Source organism: Anopheles stephensi, chromosome 2, assembly GCF_013141755.1.
Source record: "Anopheles stephensi strain Indian chromosome 2, UCI_ANSTEP_V1.0, whole genome shotgun sequence".
NCBI classification, from domain to species: domain Eukaryota; kingdom Metazoa; phylum Arthropoda; class Insecta; order Diptera; family Culicidae; genus Anopheles; species Anopheles stephensi.
In genome coordinates, this window is record NC_050202.1 from 47269004 (window position 1) to 47288442 (window position 19439).

At 45.6% G+C, this 19439-nt stretch overlaps 5 protein-coding genes across 17 annotated transcripts in view; 2 read left to right on the top strand and 3 right to left on the bottom strand.

Annotated features, from left to right (window-relative positions):
• LOC118507023 overlaps window positions 1–6784 on the bottom strand; it is a 37125-nt gene extending 30341 nt beyond the window's left edge. The window contains exons 1-3 of one of the 12 annotated variants that reach the window (XM_036044973.1): window positions 6581–6784; window positions 3594–3633; window positions 3128–3489 (exon numbers count right to left, since the gene is read on the bottom strand). In XM_036044973.1, coding sequence (XP_035900866.1) covers window positions 3128–3153 — 26 coding nt within the window. In that variant the 5' untranslated portion in view covers window positions 3154–3489; window positions 3594–3633; window positions 6581–6784. Of the gene's footprint in view, window positions 1–3127; window positions 3634–6361 lie in introns of all 12 variants that reach the window. The other 11 variants (XM_036044965.1, XM_036044966.1, XM_036044970.1 and 8 more) reach the window with 11 other exon arrangements.
• A 2231-nt stretch (window positions 6785–9015) lies between these two features.
• On the top strand, window positions 9016–10567 carry LOC118507025 (survival motor neuron protein). Of its 2 annotated transcripts, XR_004905578.1 has the most exons (3): window positions 9019–9144; window positions 9219–10219; window positions 10352–10567. XR_004905578.1 is itself a non-coding variant. In XM_036044975.1 (2 exons), the coding sequence occupies exons 1-2, from the start codon at window positions 9121–9123 to the stop codon at window positions 10137–10139; spliced, it is 945 nt and encodes a 314-aa protein (XP_035900868.1). In that variant the 5' UTR covers window positions 9016–9120; the 3' UTR covers window positions 10140–10567. The 2 variants fall into 2 exon arrangements, 1 of the variants encoding a protein (XP_035900868.1); XM_036044975.1 differs by having other exon boundaries at window positions 9016–9144; window positions 9219–10567.
• On the bottom strand, window positions 10305–12207 carry LOC118507024 (katanin p60 ATPase-containing subunit A-like 2). Its single transcript, XM_036044974.1, has 2 exons — window positions 12066–12207; window positions 10305–12000 (listed from the first exon to the last, which is right to left on the bottom strand). Exons 1-2 carry the CDS (start codon window positions 12075–12077, stop codon window positions 10603–10605), a joined length of 1410 nt encoding a protein of 469 aa, XP_035900867.1. The 5' UTR covers window positions 12078–12207; the 3' UTR covers window positions 10305–10602.
• A 2291-nt stretch (window positions 12208–14498) lies between these two features.
• On the top strand, window positions 14499–16257 carry LOC118507026 (thymus-specific serine protease-like). The gene is made up of 3 exons (XM_036044976.1): window positions 14499–14964; window positions 15040–15510; window positions 15577–16257. Exons 1-3 carry the CDS (start codon window positions 14555–14557, stop codon window positions 16190–16192), a joined length of 1497 nt encoding a protein of 498 aa, XP_035900869.1. The 5' UTR covers window positions 14499–14554; the 3' UTR covers window positions 16193–16257.
• Window positions 16242–17901, bottom strand: LOC118507027 (thymus-specific serine protease-like). Its single transcript, XM_036044977.1, has 2 exons — window positions 17481–17901; window positions 16242–17398 (listed from the first exon to the last, which is right to left on the bottom strand). Exons 1-2 carry the CDS (start codon window positions 17801–17803, stop codon window positions 16306–16308), a joined length of 1416 nt encoding a protein of 471 aa, XP_035900870.1. The 5' UTR covers window positions 17804–17901; the 3' UTR covers window positions 16242–16305.
• Window positions 17902–19439: the final 1538 nt, after the last annotated feature.

Below are 19439 nucleotides of genomic sequence, written 5' to 3' on the forward strand. Positions count from 1 at the left end.
GATCGTTAATTAAAGCATAACGAAAAGATTGTAGGGTATAGACAACAGGACCGGGTACCGTTTGAACGAATTTGGGCGAATGGTTGCCGTATTTGTTCTAGGTTCTGTGTTTGTGTAGTTGATCTAACCTCACAAGAGTTTAGAGAAACACACCGCTTCTCAACAATATTTGATTTTATTTGTGTAGGATGTATTAAACAAACTAGAAGTTATTTTATGCTGAGAAAAAATCAAACCAAATTTGCAACTTCGTAGGTGGTAAAGCAGGTTAATAGGCCTTTACTGGACTATTGGATATTTTAAATCGGCACAACAGCATTTGATCGATTTTATACGCCTGCTAAGGGGCGGTCGGGAGGCCGAGACGATAACGGCGCCGGTCTTCACACGGCACAGGACCGGGGTTCAAATCCCATCCAGACCGCCTCCCCGTACGCAGGGCTGACTACTTTGCTGCGGGTAAAATCATATCACAGAGAACCAGAAATGGCAGGCCGAGACCACTCGAGGTTGTAGTGCCAAGGAAGAAGAAGAAGAAAGACAGGGAACTAGAGTAGGGTGGGCTTAGAACTTTGTGCAGAAACTCAAAGCAATTAGGACAAAAAGTAATTTTTCGATTCGAATTATTTTTCGATTCGAATTATTTTTCGACAACAAATTAACCGCTGTCATTCTGTTAAAATAAAAGAAATGAGGCGAACAGTACATACGTTTTTTAGATTTCTTGACCAGGAGAAATTAGTCATCGATATTATTTATGGTCAGCATTACCATAGTTTGACAATCTAATATCCCGGCCCTTTGGCGGACTTTATAACGTTATCGCTCCATCCCAATTTGGGCCTTGTGAAGCCTTCTCTATCAAAACGATCTGGTGAAGAAGTCCTTAATGTCGTTCACAATCAGCATTACCATCGCCAGCCAGTCCAATATTTTCTGGTGGAGTTATCGAAATCATCTCCAGAAATGGTCAAATAAAAAATTTCGGACTTTATCGTTTGGTGCCATTCTCGTGACATGACCAGCCCACCGAAGAGTGTAATTCGCCTCACAATGGTGAGATCATCGCACACATCATTGAGCGCATCATTGTAGCGGCTCCTTCAATTGTACTTCCACATATACAGGGTAAAACATCTTTCAATACATCTTCCACTCGAACGTGGCTAAGAGGACCTTGTAGCTCTGAACAGACTCTGTAGCTTGTCTCAGTGCTGTAGATGAGTACTGGAATGAAGAATTCTCTCTACAGTCCCAGCTTCGTCCGTTCGACCATAGGTGTTTTGAGTGGATAAGTTTCCCCTGACTGTAGTATGGCCGGTTGGCAGCTAGCACTCTAGCACGTTTTTAACGTCAATATTGTTGCATCAGGCAGCCAGTAGAGGCGACTGTGGCACCGGTCTGAACACGGTAGGACCGAGGTTCAAATTCTGAACTGGATCGTAAGTAAATATAGTTTGGTTTGAATAGTAAGGGCTGTCTATCCAACTTCGTGGTATCAATAAGTACCTAGTAAGTCTAGTCTAGTAAACCAAATCTGGCAGAAATGATCTAAGAGGTCCTTAAGTCAAGAAGGAGAAAATTGTAGCCGGTGCCGGTGACTATAAAGTTTTAACATATAGCTACGAGAAACACTACATTAAGAATACAGAAACAGCGCACCAAAATCTCCTGCGGATGTTTTGTGCAGAAAAAAATGGCGAAGATATATTCGCCTGATCGATCAAAATAAATAATTGCACTTAATAAATGAAGCGGGCGCATTTTAAATAAATAGTTTGTGCATGATCGGAATGCGATTGTGTTCCGTACCGTTTGCTGCGCAAACAAATCGTCACTGTTCAACACCCAATGGTGCCACCTCGATACGGCCCCCAGAAGTACCAGTGCTGATCAGCGAGTTGGAAACGGCCCGAGTTGACCAACGGAAAAGCCGGCCAATACTTGGCAATATTTGCACACATGCAGCCAGCCAGCTGCATAGCTGGCCAAAGCGAAGGAAAAGCTTCGGACGATGGAACCATGTGCGCTCTAATTCGTCCATTCTTCGCAAGTATGCCCACTACTGCGCGCCTACCAGAAGTGCGCACGGATGCTCATAAATCACAGACCGTTCGGAAAAATGGACTACCGTTTTGTGGATGGTATGTGCAGAGGGGCGTTTTCTGCTTTTCCTGGTGGAAATGCGCTCGCCTGCTCTCGATGGTCGCCGGACTGAGGCGAGATAACTGTAAGCGTTGGGACATAGAAGGTTTGGTGTGGGCTGTGCTGTCCGTCCCGGTGTGGTTGTAGACAAATTGGGAGAAACTGGCATTGAATTATAATTGAGCCCTATTTGTCATACCAAATGTATGGCATTTTTAAAGCATTTAAGCAAGGTAGAATGTGAAACATCTTTAAATTTTAATTTTTCTAATGATTTTTATCCAGATAAAAATATTTGCAATAGCTAAACTACCTGATTAAAGTCATTTTCAAGGCTGTTTTTTGAGCGTTGAATGATGTAAGAAAGCTTCTTCAGACCGAAGAGCAAACCAGCGTGAAACGATTCAATAATTAACTTATTTATAAGAAAATAAACAAATACATTTGAACGGATAAATTACAAGTCAACGGACCGGACAGCCAGTTGAATCTGGCCAATGCTTGCGAAAAAATACACCTGAGCCTGCATGAGCAAATTGTGACATTGATTTTGACGTTCACTTCACCGCTAGTTTACACAGAAAGGAAGTTGAAACCACAAGAAAGGAAAGAAAAAAATACTGTATTCAACAAAACAAAACAAGCAACAGACACGGTAGAATACACAGAACCCACCGGACCGTAACATACGGACCTCCGGGCTCAAGAAAACAGAAACCAAAGAGACCAAATCAAAGGTTTTAAGAAAATTGGTGTAACAAAATGACCCGCAAGAATCTTTCCCCTGAGGATCTCTGCTCCTCAACCTCTAATTTTGAACGGGCATTTAAAAAATGTGTCTCCCAAATCAGCTTCAGCCCTTTCTGAATCTCTGAGGGAACGCACGGAAAAGCCTCGCCCCAAGGTAGACTTCGACCTTAAAACTAAAAACCTCATAACCTACAAAAATGTGATGCGTTGCTGTGTTGGTGGCGGCACTTACTTTTTGATCCATTCAAGCAGTCCCATCTCTTGGGCCGCCCCGTTCGCCGAAATTCCGGAATGTCGATTTCTGGCTGATGCTCCAAACACTTAACCACGTGTCACACTACAACACCGGCTTCGGCTTCGACGGTGGCTGCTGCTACACGTGTTCCGCGATGTTCCGTTTCCGGCGTGTGGCGTGTGTAATCACCGATTTAAAAACACTTCAAAAATTAGCCGGAGGGTCTAAAGATGTGGGTCACTGCATAGATCCGCTCCGTTTATGGGACGTTCTTTCGCTTCCACCCGCTACGGTACCGATTGTTCAGCAGACGGAAGGTTTTTGTTTTTTGCTTTGAGAAAGTGAAAATGATGCACGCACTTAAAAATTATTTCCAAATTAGTTCTTCAGCCGGAATGTTTCGTAAAAGTGGTTGCTGCAGCAGAGGGAAACTGAATTTGGCCTTCGAAATGTTTGAAATTACCCCCGGCTTGTTGTTTCACTTTCTAAACTGTGTAAAATACCTAGTATAATAAACGAATAAAAAGAACACTTTGTTATATTCGAACAAAAGTACCTTGGAAGCACATAACACTCTCACTGATTAATTAACAACATATTTTGTTTAGAGCTTTCCTGCACTCAATATTCGCTGTTTGCGAAAACTAATTTAAACACGTAGCATTTCAATTTTACTCTATTGAAAACTTATTTGATGGAGGCCGGTGATGTTTTATTGTTAAAAAATATGAAAAAAGCCTGAAATAAATATAATTAGGATATTCCAAACAAGTATGAGTGTTAACTAATAGTCTTAGAAAAATTCTTTTTGTTGGTTCAAAGACCTTCTAGGTCTGGCCAAATGATATTCGACAGTCGGCCCAGCCGTGCGAAGACTGGTACAGCTCTGGGCTGAGACACCGGACAGCTCTCTAGACTTAGACACATTGATAGTTATTCTAAAATTACGTTTTGAGCTTAAGGATCTCTTGTGCATCAAAGATAGTACCAAAGAAAGAAATTGTCAATATTGAAACCAGCAAATACAGTGAAGGGCAAAACAATAAGTCCACTTAATTTTGTAAAAGCGTGAAAATGGTGCAGATATTCAAAGAATCTACTTAATTTTGTTAATTAATAATTAAGCATCTGAACAGTCAACCCCGTGACCTACCTAGTCTCATCCAAAATACGTGCGACCATATAATAAAACTGTTCTAATCGAATCTTAAATTTAAATAAATGCTTTCAAATTGTTTTGAACATCTCTTTTTTTAAGCTTCTAAACTTTGACACTGTCCAGCTCGGTAATAATTTGTGTATGTCACTACATTCGTTGACTCAACCGAGCTCACCCGGGATAAGGTGCCCTTTCACGGTTTGGAGAAGGAAATGTCTTCAAACCATCGTGAATTGTACTAACATTTGTAATTTAGCTTTAAGCAATACGGCCAGGCCGTTCTTTATGAATAAAAAAAAAATTCGTTGACTAAATTTAAGGTATTGTTTTGTCCGTCGCTATATGCGTGGAAATAAATAAGGACTTTTCCATGTGTTCAGCAATTAATCGTTACAGTTAAGGGATCAAACTCAACTCTTTTTTCAGCTGAAATAAGGTGAAAAAGGTTGCTCTTTCAACCGTTAATATGCCATTTAACGCGGGTCAACAGCAAAAAATATGAGTGACGATTGAATAAGGCAACATTATACAATTTTTACTATTCCTCTTCAACTTTGAAGGTACTATATATGATTTACGTTATTTTACTGTATATGCTTTTAGTAGCTTTTAGTGCTCAGAGTATTTTTTTTCTATATGCAATATTTCGTTATTGAGCAAAGATCACGGCATGATTGCTAACATACTCTAATCCTCTCTTTTCCACAAATAACTCAAAACATTGCAAAACCAATTCCTACCAAACGACAAAACTCAAACACATGTCTCGTAAATGGCGATTTTTCCGATCTATTGACGATCAATGATCGACATTTCCCAACTCATCACGTTTGCCATAGTTATGTTGAATAATTGTAGAGCTTTTCCACATTCTGCATGTTGTTTCTGTCTTTCTTCTTTTCCGTATCCACGTACATGTGTGCGAATGTGATGCTGTGTTATGTGGATCTCAAACCCCATGAAAACGAATTGTGGGGGTCAGAAAAACAGAAAGAAAAAAAACTTTCGGTTTTTAGGCCCTACAAATGGTTCCGACTGTCGGATGCTTTAAAAAGTGAATTATAATTGGTGCGCGCGCACACACAACATCAAATCACACTGCACCACACAATGTCCACTTCCTGATCCGGCCATTTCCCGACACGGTCTCGTCTCCAGCATCCCCCGTGCTGCGGCCGATCGATCGTTCGACAAACAAGCATCGCCCCACGAGGAGAAACACAGAGGTTAATTTCTTTTAAGAAGGAAACGATCCACATTCGGTACGGATCGTGTGAGGCGCGGAGTTTTCTTTTCAACAGTTTAGCATCCGCGAAGTTGTGAGAAGGAATTAAGTGGGGACCGAGGGCAGCGAGTGAGGAAGGAATGTGTGTGTTTGCAAAATCTCGCTAATGGCAATAAAATATTTTAAATCGAGCAAAGCCGTGGGATGTGTTTTTGTGGTTGTGCCACACTGCCCAAACCCGAAGTAAATGGTTGCAAATCAACAAACTCTTCCAAAAGCGAACGAGATTGCGATTGAATTGAGTAATGGCTGCCGATCATCGTCCGTTTTGGCGGTTGTTGGCGAAAAGCAGCATATAATGAGACGATTACGAGACAGTGAGGGTGAAAATGATGATACTGCTGCTGATGGTGATAATTAAACAGATGAGAGCATACGCAGATATTCGCAGATGAGCTTCCGAATTCATGGTGGTAGTGGACGTCGATGCGTGATAATTGCGAGACGATCGGGTGAATTTGCAAATTAAACGATCACGACTGTGATGGCCTTAGTGAGTGTGGAAAAAAAGCACTATCACCATCTTCCGCCCGGAGATCGTCGGTAACTCCGGCTTCTTTTGGTAAAGCGTTGATTCTATGATGAGCGGGTTTAGAAGGCAACACAGTTGAATTTGGTAACGAATTGGATCGTTTCTGCGTCTGCAAGACTGAATATCCAGCTACGATTAAAATCAAGTCAAGGAAGCCAGAAATGGCAGGCCGAAACCTCACGAGGTCGTAGTAGTGCCACTAGGAAGCTTAGTAGCCGGGATCATTTTGTCCCTTTGTAACACACAAACACTCACATTCGCACACATTTTCGTAGAGCCTACATATTGTTCCTTTACAACTCACTGTTTCTATTGTGCCTGCCTGTGTTCCTACCATCCGAAGGTCACAATGTTAACCAAAAGCACTGCCGTTTGCTTTACACATCACTACCATCTTCCATCAAACACTTGCCGCTTAGCTTCTATTTTAATCACGTCGATTAATCTCACACACGCGCACACTACCGCACTAACGCTATCGTCGCCGGGAGCACTGAACACCGGACAGGCACAAGGATGATCGAATCCTTCTCCTGTGAATCCGTAGCACACACACACACACTCGCGCTCACACACCGTCACGCACTTGTAAGCCTTTTTGCACACGCGCTCGCTTCTCTGTGGGCTCTCTTCTCCAGGTGTCGTCCGGTGCGGCCAGCAGTCGTTCGACGAATGGCGCCAGACCGCGATGCGATGGCTACGATCGTTCGGTAACACCTGTCTGGCTGTGTGTGTGTTTGATTCCCACTACCACCTGTGTGCGCTTTGGCTTCAGCTTTTCTCCATTGCTTACGCAGTTTTGTGGTAGCATGGTACCGTTGCCCTAGCAACGTTGTTGCTACGCGTCCACGATGCTTGTGTGTGCTAGCGCTAGGCCTGGGGTGAGTTTGTATTTGTAAAGAAGATCTTGTATTGCGTGCGTGCGGATTGTTTTTCTTTGTTGTGCGGTGTTGGAAAAACAATGTTACGCAGGGAAGAGAACATGTGGTTCCTTTTAGTTGTGAGATTTTTTAAAGTTTCTGTTTTTAAGCAATCTTCTTATAAATTATCATTTAAAACTTCATGCTAATAGAGCTATTAAATATGTATTATTTAGATTAACAACAAGGTAAATATCCATAGAAATAATTCAACTACAAAGAATATTCCAATAAGGGAATATTTAGTTGCTCTGCATTCTGTTTTGGTTCTCATATTACTGTGTATTATCACCACTTTTACTTTTCACATGCGTAGAACCGGCGCCTAGCCACTTTAATATCAAATTTCCATCACACTCTTTCTCACGATCTTTGATGCACCACGTACTCGGTTGGCCGGAGAACGCTGGTTTATGCTTATTCCGAAGATCTGAAGATCTCTTGGCCCATCGAGATGTTTTACCAGACGGAACAGAATAGATGGAGTATTTAAGTAGCGGGTTCGAGTGGTCGATGGCGAATCGACGGCATGTTCATGGGTGATCATTGTGTTGCGGGACGATCATTAACGTAGGGGATTTAATTCAGTTTGGCTGGTGGACGGTTAAATTATATTTTGTTTTTCCAGTAGTAGACACACAATAAATATTTCTATTAGTTGTTTTTAAGTGAGGTGGCTTGGTGATTTAGGGGATCATATCATTGGAGGAGCATTATCAAAACCTGCCAGGACTGTTCTCCTATGCACAGGACAGTCTATTCAGCTACGGGTTAAGATTGTTTTAATGAATCCAGAAATTATATTTCTTTAATTTAAAAAAAGCGAGTGTTATTGTTGAGGAAAAATTAGCCTCCTTGAGATCAAATTCTTCTCCCTCAACCCATTTTGCTAAGTTGCGTTTATGCTCTTACTACAGCTTATTCGCGCTTAATCCGTTTGTTTTTAAAAATAGAGCTATAAAACACTGAAAATGGTGAATTCACATGCCATCCCTTAATTTTACAGGAATTTTAGCTGCAAACATAACTGCAGTTCAATCTACATCGTAGTGAATGAATGCTTTCCTTTCCAAGAACGAGCCTTCTAAGCAATGCAGTGTCGTGTCGTGCTAAATCACCACACCAAGCTTTTTAGTTGTGAACAAGATTTGCAGATTAGCAATACGGCCAGGCCGTTCTTTATGAATAAAAAAAAAAAAAGATTTGCAGATTGTATATTTGAATATTTATCTCCATCATATAACCAGCACGTCAGATGATGATTCCAAGAAGTTTAGCGGTAAATGTAAAGTCATTCATTCCGTTAGTGTGATACTTGCTGTGCTCCAGTTCTCGACTGCACCTGAATTGTGCAGCTAGGGGATGAGACAGCATAACATGATTTAATTAGCGAGAACAATGTGATCTTGATTTGCGGAAGTCACACGAATGAAATGTGGGCCAAGAATGTTCTTTGCATAGGAGCATAATGCAAATCGCGCCTGTTGGATGTTTCCCTGATGCGGTTCGATGTGTTGCATGATCTGGTAAGCATATGATCATTTTTATTGCACAGAATATGTTGCCGCCGGAATATAACGCAGGACTGCCTATTGGGCTACGGGTTGCATGATGTCGAGAAAGCCAGGCAAATGCTTGTTAAAGACCTCGTGAGGCTATATTATTAAGGGTGATATGACGCTGTTATCGAAATTTGGAGTGTTAAACAGTTTTTGAAATCTACACTACAAAAATGAAGCTATTTTATAGCTACAGCCTATTTTATGTGTTTTGGATTGTTTAAAGTATTTTATTGTACATAATGATGCTAATAAACCGAATTTTGCCAGGATATAACGATAAATGGAAATAAAATTCAAAATTACATGCCCACCGTGTTGTAAAACCCACACTGTTGGGAAATGGTTGTGAAAATTTTGACCAAAACGAGCCAACCGTTTTTTCGAACTTCGAATTTCGAAATTGACAGCGGCGAACACAAACAAACAGCTGTCAAACGCTGCATTCTGGGAAAGAGTTGCGATTTTGTGTATCACACGAACTTTCCTATATCATTTTACCAAATTATATTTAATTTACGACGATTTTTTGGCAATGAGCACAAGCGGTAGAAGTTCGGTATGTTGTTGTCACTATCAGGGTTATAGAAAATCACCAATTTACATGCATTGTTTACGCTTTCGCTCTTCCAGCAAATACCGAACGCTGCCGCTCCAGAACCACAGATGGAAGCAGCGTCCGTACCGCTAGGCGGTGCGATTGGCCGCGAGGATATTTGGGACGACAGTATTATCATCAAAAAGTACGATGCATCATTGGCACTGATCAAAGCCGAGGTAGCGAAACGGTTGGCCATGAACACGAACCGGAGTGCGCTGGCAGAAGCGGCCGGTTGCAGTGGCCTCAAGACGCGTAAACAGCAACAAAAGAAAGACAGTGATTCGACCGGGGGTGAAGCGACCGTTGGTACGCCGGAACACGAAGAAAAGGGCACGATGGAAATATCGGAACATGACCAACCGTTGACACACGGGCCACCGACAGGGACGTTCGAGATCGGTGACTACGTGCGTGCCACCTACGACGATGGAGTGGATTATGAGGCGAAAATTATCGGCTTCGGAAATCAGGGCGACTGTTTGATCCGTTACGTGGGATATAACAACGAGCAGACGGTACTGCTGGAGGAGCTGCTACCGTCCTGGGGCAGAAAGGCGCGCCGACAGCAGCGTGTCGAAGCGGCAGAAGCGGAAGCAGCCGCAGCTGACTCTCAGATGGATATAAGCGATGACGAGCGGTTCACAAGGCAAGCGAGCAAGATCAAAGTTAACTTCGGACCAAGCTTTGGACGCACCAGTGTGGGACAGACGGTCCCCGGGAGGAGCGGGCGATCGGGTATGATGGGGCAGAGTATGTCTACCGCGTATATGGTTCCTCCGCCTCCACCGATGCCTCCGATGCTAGAAGATGGGGACGACGTGGAGTCGGAGAATCTTTCCGCCATGCTGATGTCTTGGTATATGAGCGGTTACTACACAGGGCTTTACCATGGCCAGCGGATGTCTCAGCAGCAGCAGCAGCACACACAACAGAAGCGAGCAAGGCAATCGTAATGGCCGCGCGATCGCGGATGTTATTGTTGTGTGTTGGAGCAGCAATTTTACCGGCTGAGATGACACTCATCGTGTTCCAGGTACGCTCCCCCCCAAGAACGCATGAGAGTTCGTTAAGCACGTGTCAAGTGATAAGGTTGTTTTAAGTTGCATCCTTGTATTTGGTTGTACTTCACACGAAATTTACGATAAATTATTAAACATCTCAACAGGAACCATGTTCTATTGGCTGCGCTCCATTGCTACCTAATTGCCTTTGCTTCATACAACACACACACACACACAAATACTTCACACGAAATCTGCTTTAGAGTAATCCCTTTTAAGTGAATTAATTGAATAATTGAAACAACGATCGGGCAAAGAAGGAAAGCTGAAAATGAATGAATGAAAATATATAAGTTTGCTATGTGCTGCCGTAATTGGCGAAAAAAACGATTGGCGTTCGCTTTACTTGCGGTGGTCAGTCGAGCAGCTGTGTCCCGTAACGTTGACTCCAGTCGCGATGCTTCTGTGCCAGCTCCACGCACCCGGGGCGCAACTGTTCGAAAGCTTTGCGCAGCATCGCAAACGCAAGCTCTTCTTGTTCCACTCGGCCCGAGATTGTCCGCCGATCGTTTATCTTATTCCGTAGCACCATCATGGAAGCTTCCTTGCAGGCGAGTCGAACCTCATCACCAGTCCAACCCTCCGAAAGGGTAACTATTTGTTGAATTTCCTGTTCCGGCCAGGCAGTGACCGTTGGCAGCAGATGCTCAATCAGCTCCTTTCGTCCATCGGGCGTTGGTAGATCGACGAGAATTTTGCGCTCGAAACGGCGCAAAAAGGCCGGATCCAGCTCCCACGGTAGATTGGTGCTGGCCAACAGGAATACCCGATCACGACCATCCGCGGGCGTTGGTTCGCTAGCTGCAGCACTTTCCAACCCGTCGATCAGTGAAAGGAACTCGTTTTTGAATCGCTTGGAAGCTTCATGCTCCCGGATACTGTCACGCCGCGACGCCAAACTGTCAAACTCGTCCACAAAGATGATAGATGGTGCGTAAAACTTGGCCACCTCGTACAGTACCCGGATAAGCTTTTCCGATTCGCCACGCCACTTCGATATCAGCGTGCTGGCCGTGGTGCTGAAGAATGTCACCGATTCACGCGTCTCCGAGCAAAGCGTTCTGGCTAGCAGGGTTTTGCCCGTTCCTGGGGCACCATGCAGCAGCACGCAACGCCACGGCTGAGCCAACCCCACGAACAGTTCCGGATGTTCGAGCGGTGCGATGACACTCTCCTTCAGCACCTTGATCGGACCCGCGAGCCCTTTCACGTTCGACCAGTGTTGGCGTAGGTCCTTGCGGATTAAATCCCTACAGACTTCCTCCGCCAGATCCTTCCATTCGCTGGTGAAATGGTCCTGCAAGCGTACCAACAGCTTCGGGTTGGCGTACGGAACCACAGGGGCCGGTGGACCTTCAGTGTGATCGTTTGGATTGCCTCCCGGCAGGATACCGGGTGTTATCCGCAGTGACTGCAGCTCTTCCCCGCCCGTGGCAAGCGAATCAGGTTTCAGCGAAGGTTGCGGTGGTTTACGTCTCGCCCCCGATAGCTTCCGCGGTACCGTTGGCAGTGGTCCAACGGATTCGGTACGCTTCACGATGCGTGGCTGTTTGCCAAACTTGAGCAGAAAGTAGCTACAAAAATCTTGGTACATGGTATCGAGATCGATGTTGTCGCACACTTCGTACTCCGTTGTGAGATGCGTCTCATCGATCAAAGCCTGGCGGGTCTGGTGCAGTCCCATGGAGGATAAATAATTGGCCACAAGGTACAGTATGTTGCGGCGACGTTCGTAAATGCTGCGCCGGTCTTGCTGCGGGTAGACATTAAATAATGAATCCGAAATCTTTCACTTATGATATCTTTCGCCATTTTTACCTCAAAAGACATGCTTGGTTTTGTCACTGGTTCACTGATATTAGATTAGATGCGAGTTGTATTAAGTTTTGATCACTTTTATTTGTCTGTTAAAAAGGACCAAACAACATATCCTCCGAAGCAGAACTGGTTCAAAATATCCCGACTGCTACTTTGTTTGCTGCTCATAGCAACGGAAACTACTTCAAATTCGTGTCGAGGGACGCGCGTCTCGATATCCATTGGTGCGTTCGTTTTGCGATAGGGTGCAAGGCATTTAACGATTTACGATGCATGTTTAAATGCCATTTGGTTTTTGGGGCCTTAACAATCAATCGATTTTATACGAAAACAATATGGAAAAGGTTGTGCAAGGCAAGAGCAAACAGCAGAAATGGATTCTAACTTAAATGAACCTCAAATTCAAAATGGAACACTTTGAAAATGTTATCCTTTCCTTGCATAAATATAATCGCGGATATCTTTACATATTTTAAAGCCAGAGTTTTCTATGCCAATTTTAAAGATTAATCAATTATGTATAACAAATACAATATATCAGTTTGTTTGTTACTTCTTGTTCTATCGCTAGAACCTCCAAAGAACCGCCTTCTTCTTCCTCCTTGGCACTACAACCTCGAGACGTTTCGGCTTGCCATTTCTGGATTTCTGTGACTTAATTTTACCCGTAGTAAAGTAGTCAGCCCTACGTACGGGAAGGCGGTCTGGATGGGATTTGAACCCCGGTCGTGCCGTGTGAAGACTGGCGCCGCTGTCGCCTCGGCCACCGGCCGCCCAAAGAACCATCTAGTCTGCTAAATTTGGCTTCATCGACTTGATTAATCTTAGACCTGAATATTCAGTTCTTAAGTGCGAGTCCTTAATAGTTTTTTTTAGCACTTTTTAAGATGACATTAGCACGTGTTTTACAATACACGGACTAAGAGGGCATGGGGGGCCTAAGCTCACGAGGCGTCCTTAACTCACAAAGATATTTTCCCCGGTCTTTAGTTTCAATGTGGTAGATCCCAAATTGCTGTTCCGCATATTCCTGCCACGGGGTTTAATCCGCTGCAGGATATCGGGCTAGTTGCCGTCTCAGGATATCCGCACAGTTCGAGCAGATTTCAAGATTTTATTTTGATTTATCTGGACTGTTTTCGGTTGTAATCCTTTTTCATCAGATGCCCTCTTCTTTTGTCGCTGAGGCGTTAGCGGCGCTATTCTCTAACGCGACAGGACAGAGCATCAAAGTCCTTCTGTCCGCGGACGGTATGCGAGGAACTGTCTTTCCTGCTGCGGGTAATTTAAGTCAAGGAAACCAGAAATGACAGGTCAAGTTCTCCTGAAGTTATAGTGCCAAAGAAGAAGAAGTAACATCAGCAACAGTAAACCGATCTGTAGAAATAGTCCTTCGTCTACTTACTTATTTATCAGGCGCTACAACCGCTTTGCGGTCTTGGCCTGCTGCAACAATCGTCGATTCTCTGCCCATCCGTTATCCCGGCCGTTCTGGCGGACGCATCAACGCCATCACTCCATCTCAATTTGGGACTACCACGCCTCCTCTGTCCTTGTGGACGGCCTAAAAGGACTTTACGGGCTGGGTCGTCCGGTGTCATTCTTATGACGTGACCAGCCCACCGGAGCCTGGCGAGTCTAATGCGCTGTACGATAGTGAGATCATCGTACAGCTCGTAGAGCTCGTCGTTGAAGTGGCTCCTCCAATGTCCTTCCACACATACGGGACCAAAAATCCTTCTGAGCATCTTCCTCTCGAACGCGGCTAAGAGGGCTTCGTCAGTCTTGGACAGAGTCCATGTCTCAGAGGCGTATGTGAGTACTGGGACTATAAAAGTTCTGTACAGTCCCAGCTTCGACCGTCGCGACAGGTATTTAGAGTGGAGAAGTCCTTCGTCTATATCAACCGAATCGGAAACTTCTACTTATCAGTAAGTCCTTATTAGGCGAGCTATATAGACTATACCTTACTTAAATCGTCAACATGAGATCAGAATAAGCCTCTCATACTTCTTCAACAACCACGTGCGCATTGACCCTTTTTAGTTTGACCATTACACTAGACTGCCGTGAGAAACGTTTATTTCCTGTCGATAATCTGTACGGCGTACATGCGATAAGTGCCCAATTTCTCTTCCTGCACATCGCTATCAATATTGCGGTGGCGGTGGACATGTTAGAGTAGTGTATAATAATACCACAACACGTAATCAGGGAATGTTTATGGCGAAGCGAGCGCGAAGGATTCATCCTCACGCACGTACCAGCTATTAAGCGTCGATCGATAATCGATAGCGTCCCGCTTGGTTCCGATGCTTCAAGCCGCTAGAACCAAGACAAGATAGGAAGATTTTACGGTTCTATTTCGGCGCACCGCAAAGTCCGTCGTATCATATCTGGCGAACCAGTTTCCTATAAAACCGTACCGTTTAACCTTCGGTGCGAACATATAGTTTGTGGTCGCTGTGTGGGACGGGGTGAGAACGAAAATGAAGTTTGCGGTAGTGTTCCTGCTGTTGGCCACCTGTGGCGTGGCACTGTCGGCGAAACTTTCCGACAGTTCGAAAGCCGTTTTGACGCCATCTTTGCTGAGCAGATATCGTAGTACCGTGCCGAAATCGAACCCATCGGGGAGGAATGCAAATATTACGGTGGATTTTTTCACCACCGAAGTGGATCACTTCAATAACCAAGATCTGGCTACGTGGAGCAATCGGTATATGGTGTCGATGGATCACTTTGTCGAAGGTGGCCCACTGTTGATCTTTCTCACCGGCGATATACCGCTCGATGAGTCGCTGATCGACGAAAGTACGCTGATCAACGAAATGGCGCGCGATCTGGGTGGGGCTGTGTTTGCGCTGGAAACACGTTTCTACGGCGAAAGTCAACCGGTAGGGTAAGTAGACTTGAACTAATAAAGGAGATGGGAGGGTATAAGTTTTGTTGACGGTCCATGTTCTTCGCCCTGCAGAGATCTCAATGTGGAGAGCTTGCGGTTACTAAACACCGAACAGATCCTGGCGGACGTGGCCGACTTTGTGCTGCACCTGCGACGGACCGTGATCGGCAATCCGTTCGCGCACGCTCTCGTAGCTGGTACCGGGCTCGGTGGTGGATTGGCCACGTGGTTCCGCATTCGGTACCCGCATCTGGCGGATGCAGCCTGGTCCTCGAGCGGTTATCTGCGCGCGGTGTACGATTTCCAAGAATTCTCCTTCGGCTGGGCCGAAACGGCAATCGAAGCGGGCAGCCAGGAGTGCTACAATCGCATCTTTATCGCGTTCCACGTGGCCCAGAACCTGTTCGACGCCGGGTTCGGTGAGGTGCTGTACAAAAAGCTAAATCTCTGCACACCGGTTGACGCGGACGATCGTATCGAGGTGGCGTACTTCTTCAGCGTGCTGATGACGTCTATCGAGCTGTACACGCTACGCAATGGAAAGTAAGTAGCACAGCGGTAAGACAGTCGTAAAACCGATTTTTAAACTCCTGAAACTCTTTTCCGCAGCGTTGACGAGTTTAAGACGGTGTGCGATGATATTACGGGCGAAAATTTCGCCACATCCCTGGACGCGTTTGCTAGCTGGTTCAACACGAAGTTTGTGGAGGACGATGGTTGCATTATCGTGAGCTTTGATCAGTTCATCGAATCGCTTGGCGAGACGTCCGTGTCGGCTGAGATTAGCTTGGCAGGAGAGCGTCAGTTCCTGTACCAGCAATGTACCGAGTACGGTTGGTTCATCACGACCGATTCCGATCTGCAACCGTTCGGTGAGCGCGTTCAGATGGAGCTGTACTACGAGATGTGTCGCCGTGTGTTTGGTGAGTGGGTCACGCCCGAGCTTATGTTCCGGTCGACCGAAAGAACGAACGATCGGTTCGGCGGTAGCACGCCGAACGTGATGCAGGTTCACTTCACCAACGGAGCGTTCGATCCGTGGCGATACGCGAGCATCGTGTCCGATCTGAACGTGTACGCGCTGGCGGACGTGATTCCGGGTGAGCTGGCCGGTGCAGATCTGAGGGCTATTTCGGAGGAAAACGACTCGCAGCAGCTGATCGAGGTGAAGCGCCGTCTGAAGGAACTGTTTGAAAGCTATCTGTTCCCATTCAATCCACGATAGGTTACTTATATCTTTATTACACCTCCTGTCCAGTATGAAAGAAAAAGCATTTAGCTACAAAATAACGTTGTGTTTTATTTAACCATACTCATACTCATACACCTTGCTCAGTCTTAAGCGCGGATCGGTTCGAAGTCCTCGAATATCCAGGTATCGATCAGCGTTCTCGTGCGCTCCTTCGCGGCAATCAACTCTTCCGAATCGTTCTCGTAATCGATCGAATCCAGATCGGGGGACACGAACGTGTCCGGGATGAGTGTGGCCGGTGCTTTCGGGTTGAGATCCTCCTGCGGGCTACCGACACGGTACGGATCAACGCCACCGTTCGTGAAGTGAGCTCGCTCGATCGCCGGCTGCAGTCCACCGAAACGAATGTTTGTCGAACTGAGCTGCTTCAAGATCACGTCCTCTGTCAACCATTCGCCAAACGCGCGCTGACACACCTGCACGAAAAAGTCCGGCCCGATCATATTGCCAAACGGTTGATCTTCCGATTCAGATGTCGTCGGGAAGAAGCCTTCCTCCGTGCACTGGAGATAGAGCCGCTGCCGATGACCTGCCTGCAGACTTTCCGCGTTAAAGTCCGTCTCGAGGTAACGCTCCATGTAGCTGTCAAAGTTCATGTGCACACACTGTTCGTACTGATGTTCGCGGGCAAACCAATCGATCAGTGCGTTCAGGCTGCTGTCCCGCTGCTGCTCCATATCTTCGCACATCTCGCGGATGGAGTTGATGTTGCGCAGATGCAGCATCTCGAACTCGATATCGTCCCGCAGTCCGAGCAGGAACGCATGCACATCCAACGCGTTGTCCGTGTCGAGCGGATCGCACAGATGGAATTCGGTTGTGAGCAGATCGGCAAAGCCCAGGTTTGCCATGTTTTGTGCCACACGGAACCCACTCCAGATGGTGCTGTAGCACGCGTCGCTGCCATACTGCCGGATGCTCTCCCCCAGTGCGACGTTGTAGTTGGGGAACGCAAAGTCAGCTTCGATCGCACCGCTCGATACCCAGACGCCACTAACCAGATGGGGGTACTTCTGCCGGAACCAGGTGGCTAACGCACCTCCGTAGGCGGTTCCCATCAGGATGACCTTAGCGTTCGGGTTGTTCACGTACGTCAGTCTTAGATAGGTTATCCATTCGGCTAAATCTGCCAGCGCTTGGTCAGCGTTCAGGAAGTCCAGGTTCTCCGTCTCTGCATTTCTACGAGTCACGAAGGACAAAAATACATTGAAGATTACCGTCATCAACGCACACTCACTGAGACAATCGGCATAGTACTTACTCTACCGGTAGACTGTATCCGAAGTAACGCAGCTCGTTCGCAAACAGATAGGCACCCTCGAGGTACGCCGTGTCGTAAAACAGTCCCTCGGTGAGCCACCGTGTCTGAATGGGGCCTGCGGCACCGACCACAACAAAGATTGGACCACGGGCGTACGCATGCTCATCGTTGATGTAGTAACGCATCGCAAACTTGTCCTGATTGCGCGGATTGAAGTGATCGACGCGAGTTTCGAACCATGCTTCACGCAAAAATCCGTGCGCCACGTCACTAAGCACAATGGTGATTACTAGCACCACCAGCAGCGAGAGAAATCCCTTCATCACAACCAGAACACACACACGTCACTTGGTCGTAAACACACAATTAGCTTGCAGTCTTTAGCGTAGACCACCCTGGACTACCGATCGGCACACGGTGTCCAGGGGGTAGCTTTTATACTATTCGGCTTAACGCGAAGATTATCGCTCGGTGTATCGCACGACCACGATAATCCCTTAGGACGCCTATCGCGAATTGCAACCATATGTGGAATCGTTTATTTTGGGGGAATGTTATGGTGCTTTTAAATCGATCCCATCCGCAGTCCGATGCCAGATGCATCAAGTAATTCATTTACCTCGTCTTGAAGTGGTTAGATCGGGCAGTGTCAGGTTAAGAGAGGAACAATCAACAAACGCACGGATATGAGGCATCGTTCGTGAAGGTTCCCGTAGGTCATTCATATTGCCCATTACTTCCGTTCGTGGTCGTGGCACACTGTTAGGAATTGTGGCGAGATAACTGGCGCTATCAAATTTAGCCTAACACGATTAATGTCCAGTTATCGGTGGATGTTATGAGTTTACGATCGTAGCACAAGGAGAGCGATTGTCGATTATTTGATAATCGCCATATGGCGTCGGTCGGATTTGTTTCGTTTGGGAAGAATAGATACGGAGGGTCAGAGTTACACACGCGTATTTATAATAAAATTATACAATACGCTGAAATACAGCTCATGGAGTGGAATCCATAAAAGTGGAAGTTGAGGAAGTCTAGTTTTTTTTGGTGCATAAGGTACTTACATATAATCATTGCATATTTGTTGCAAATGGGTGTGGTCTGGTATTTATATATTTGTTGAAGTATCTTTTCCACCGGAGCCGAGGCGATAGCGGAGACTATCTTCACAAGGCAGAACCGGAATTCAAATCCCATCCAGGACGGAAGGGTTCAAAAGTATTATAAGGTGATGTCCGAGCCTTAAAAAAATCTGAGTTTTTTACGCTAAGAACTTGCTTTTGTGCTTGCTGATGTTGAAATGCGAACATTTTATTCTTTCGTTTAAAGCTTTTATTATATGATAATAGATATGATAATCGCTTATTAGGGGCTGATTTTCTGTTTCACACGGCAGTACTAGGGTTCTAATCCAACCCGGGAAGAAGAAGAAAAAACGCTGATTTAATCCCATATCTAAAAGTTATTGAAGTTAAAAGTTGGCGAGCAGTCAAACGCATGTTGTAAAGATTAAACATTCGAGATGATAAAGTTAGCAAGAAGGATCATCTTACTTACACACCCCTTCTTAGCTCAAGCTATGGATGGTCTGGCTGGTTAGTAGATCTCCAGTAAAGGATAATTCCTTCTTTTTTATTTTGTGTTTTGCGGCGATCTCATCATCGTGCTCAGGGGGGTTGGTCATGTCATGAGAATGACGCCGGACGACCCAGCTATTAAAGTCTTTTAAGGCCGTCTCAACGGTGGGAGGAGGTGTGGTAGATATAGATTATGTAGGCCAGGATAAGGGATTGGCAGACGACGGCGATAAACCAAGGACGGACTTCTCCAGTAGTAGGTAAGTCAAGTAAGTTGAATTTATTAGAAAGAGAAGAAATCCTCTATAAACATTCACAATTCAGAGCAACGTTCTTGCAAAACTCTGGGCTACTCCATTTTACGACCAAAGAATATTTG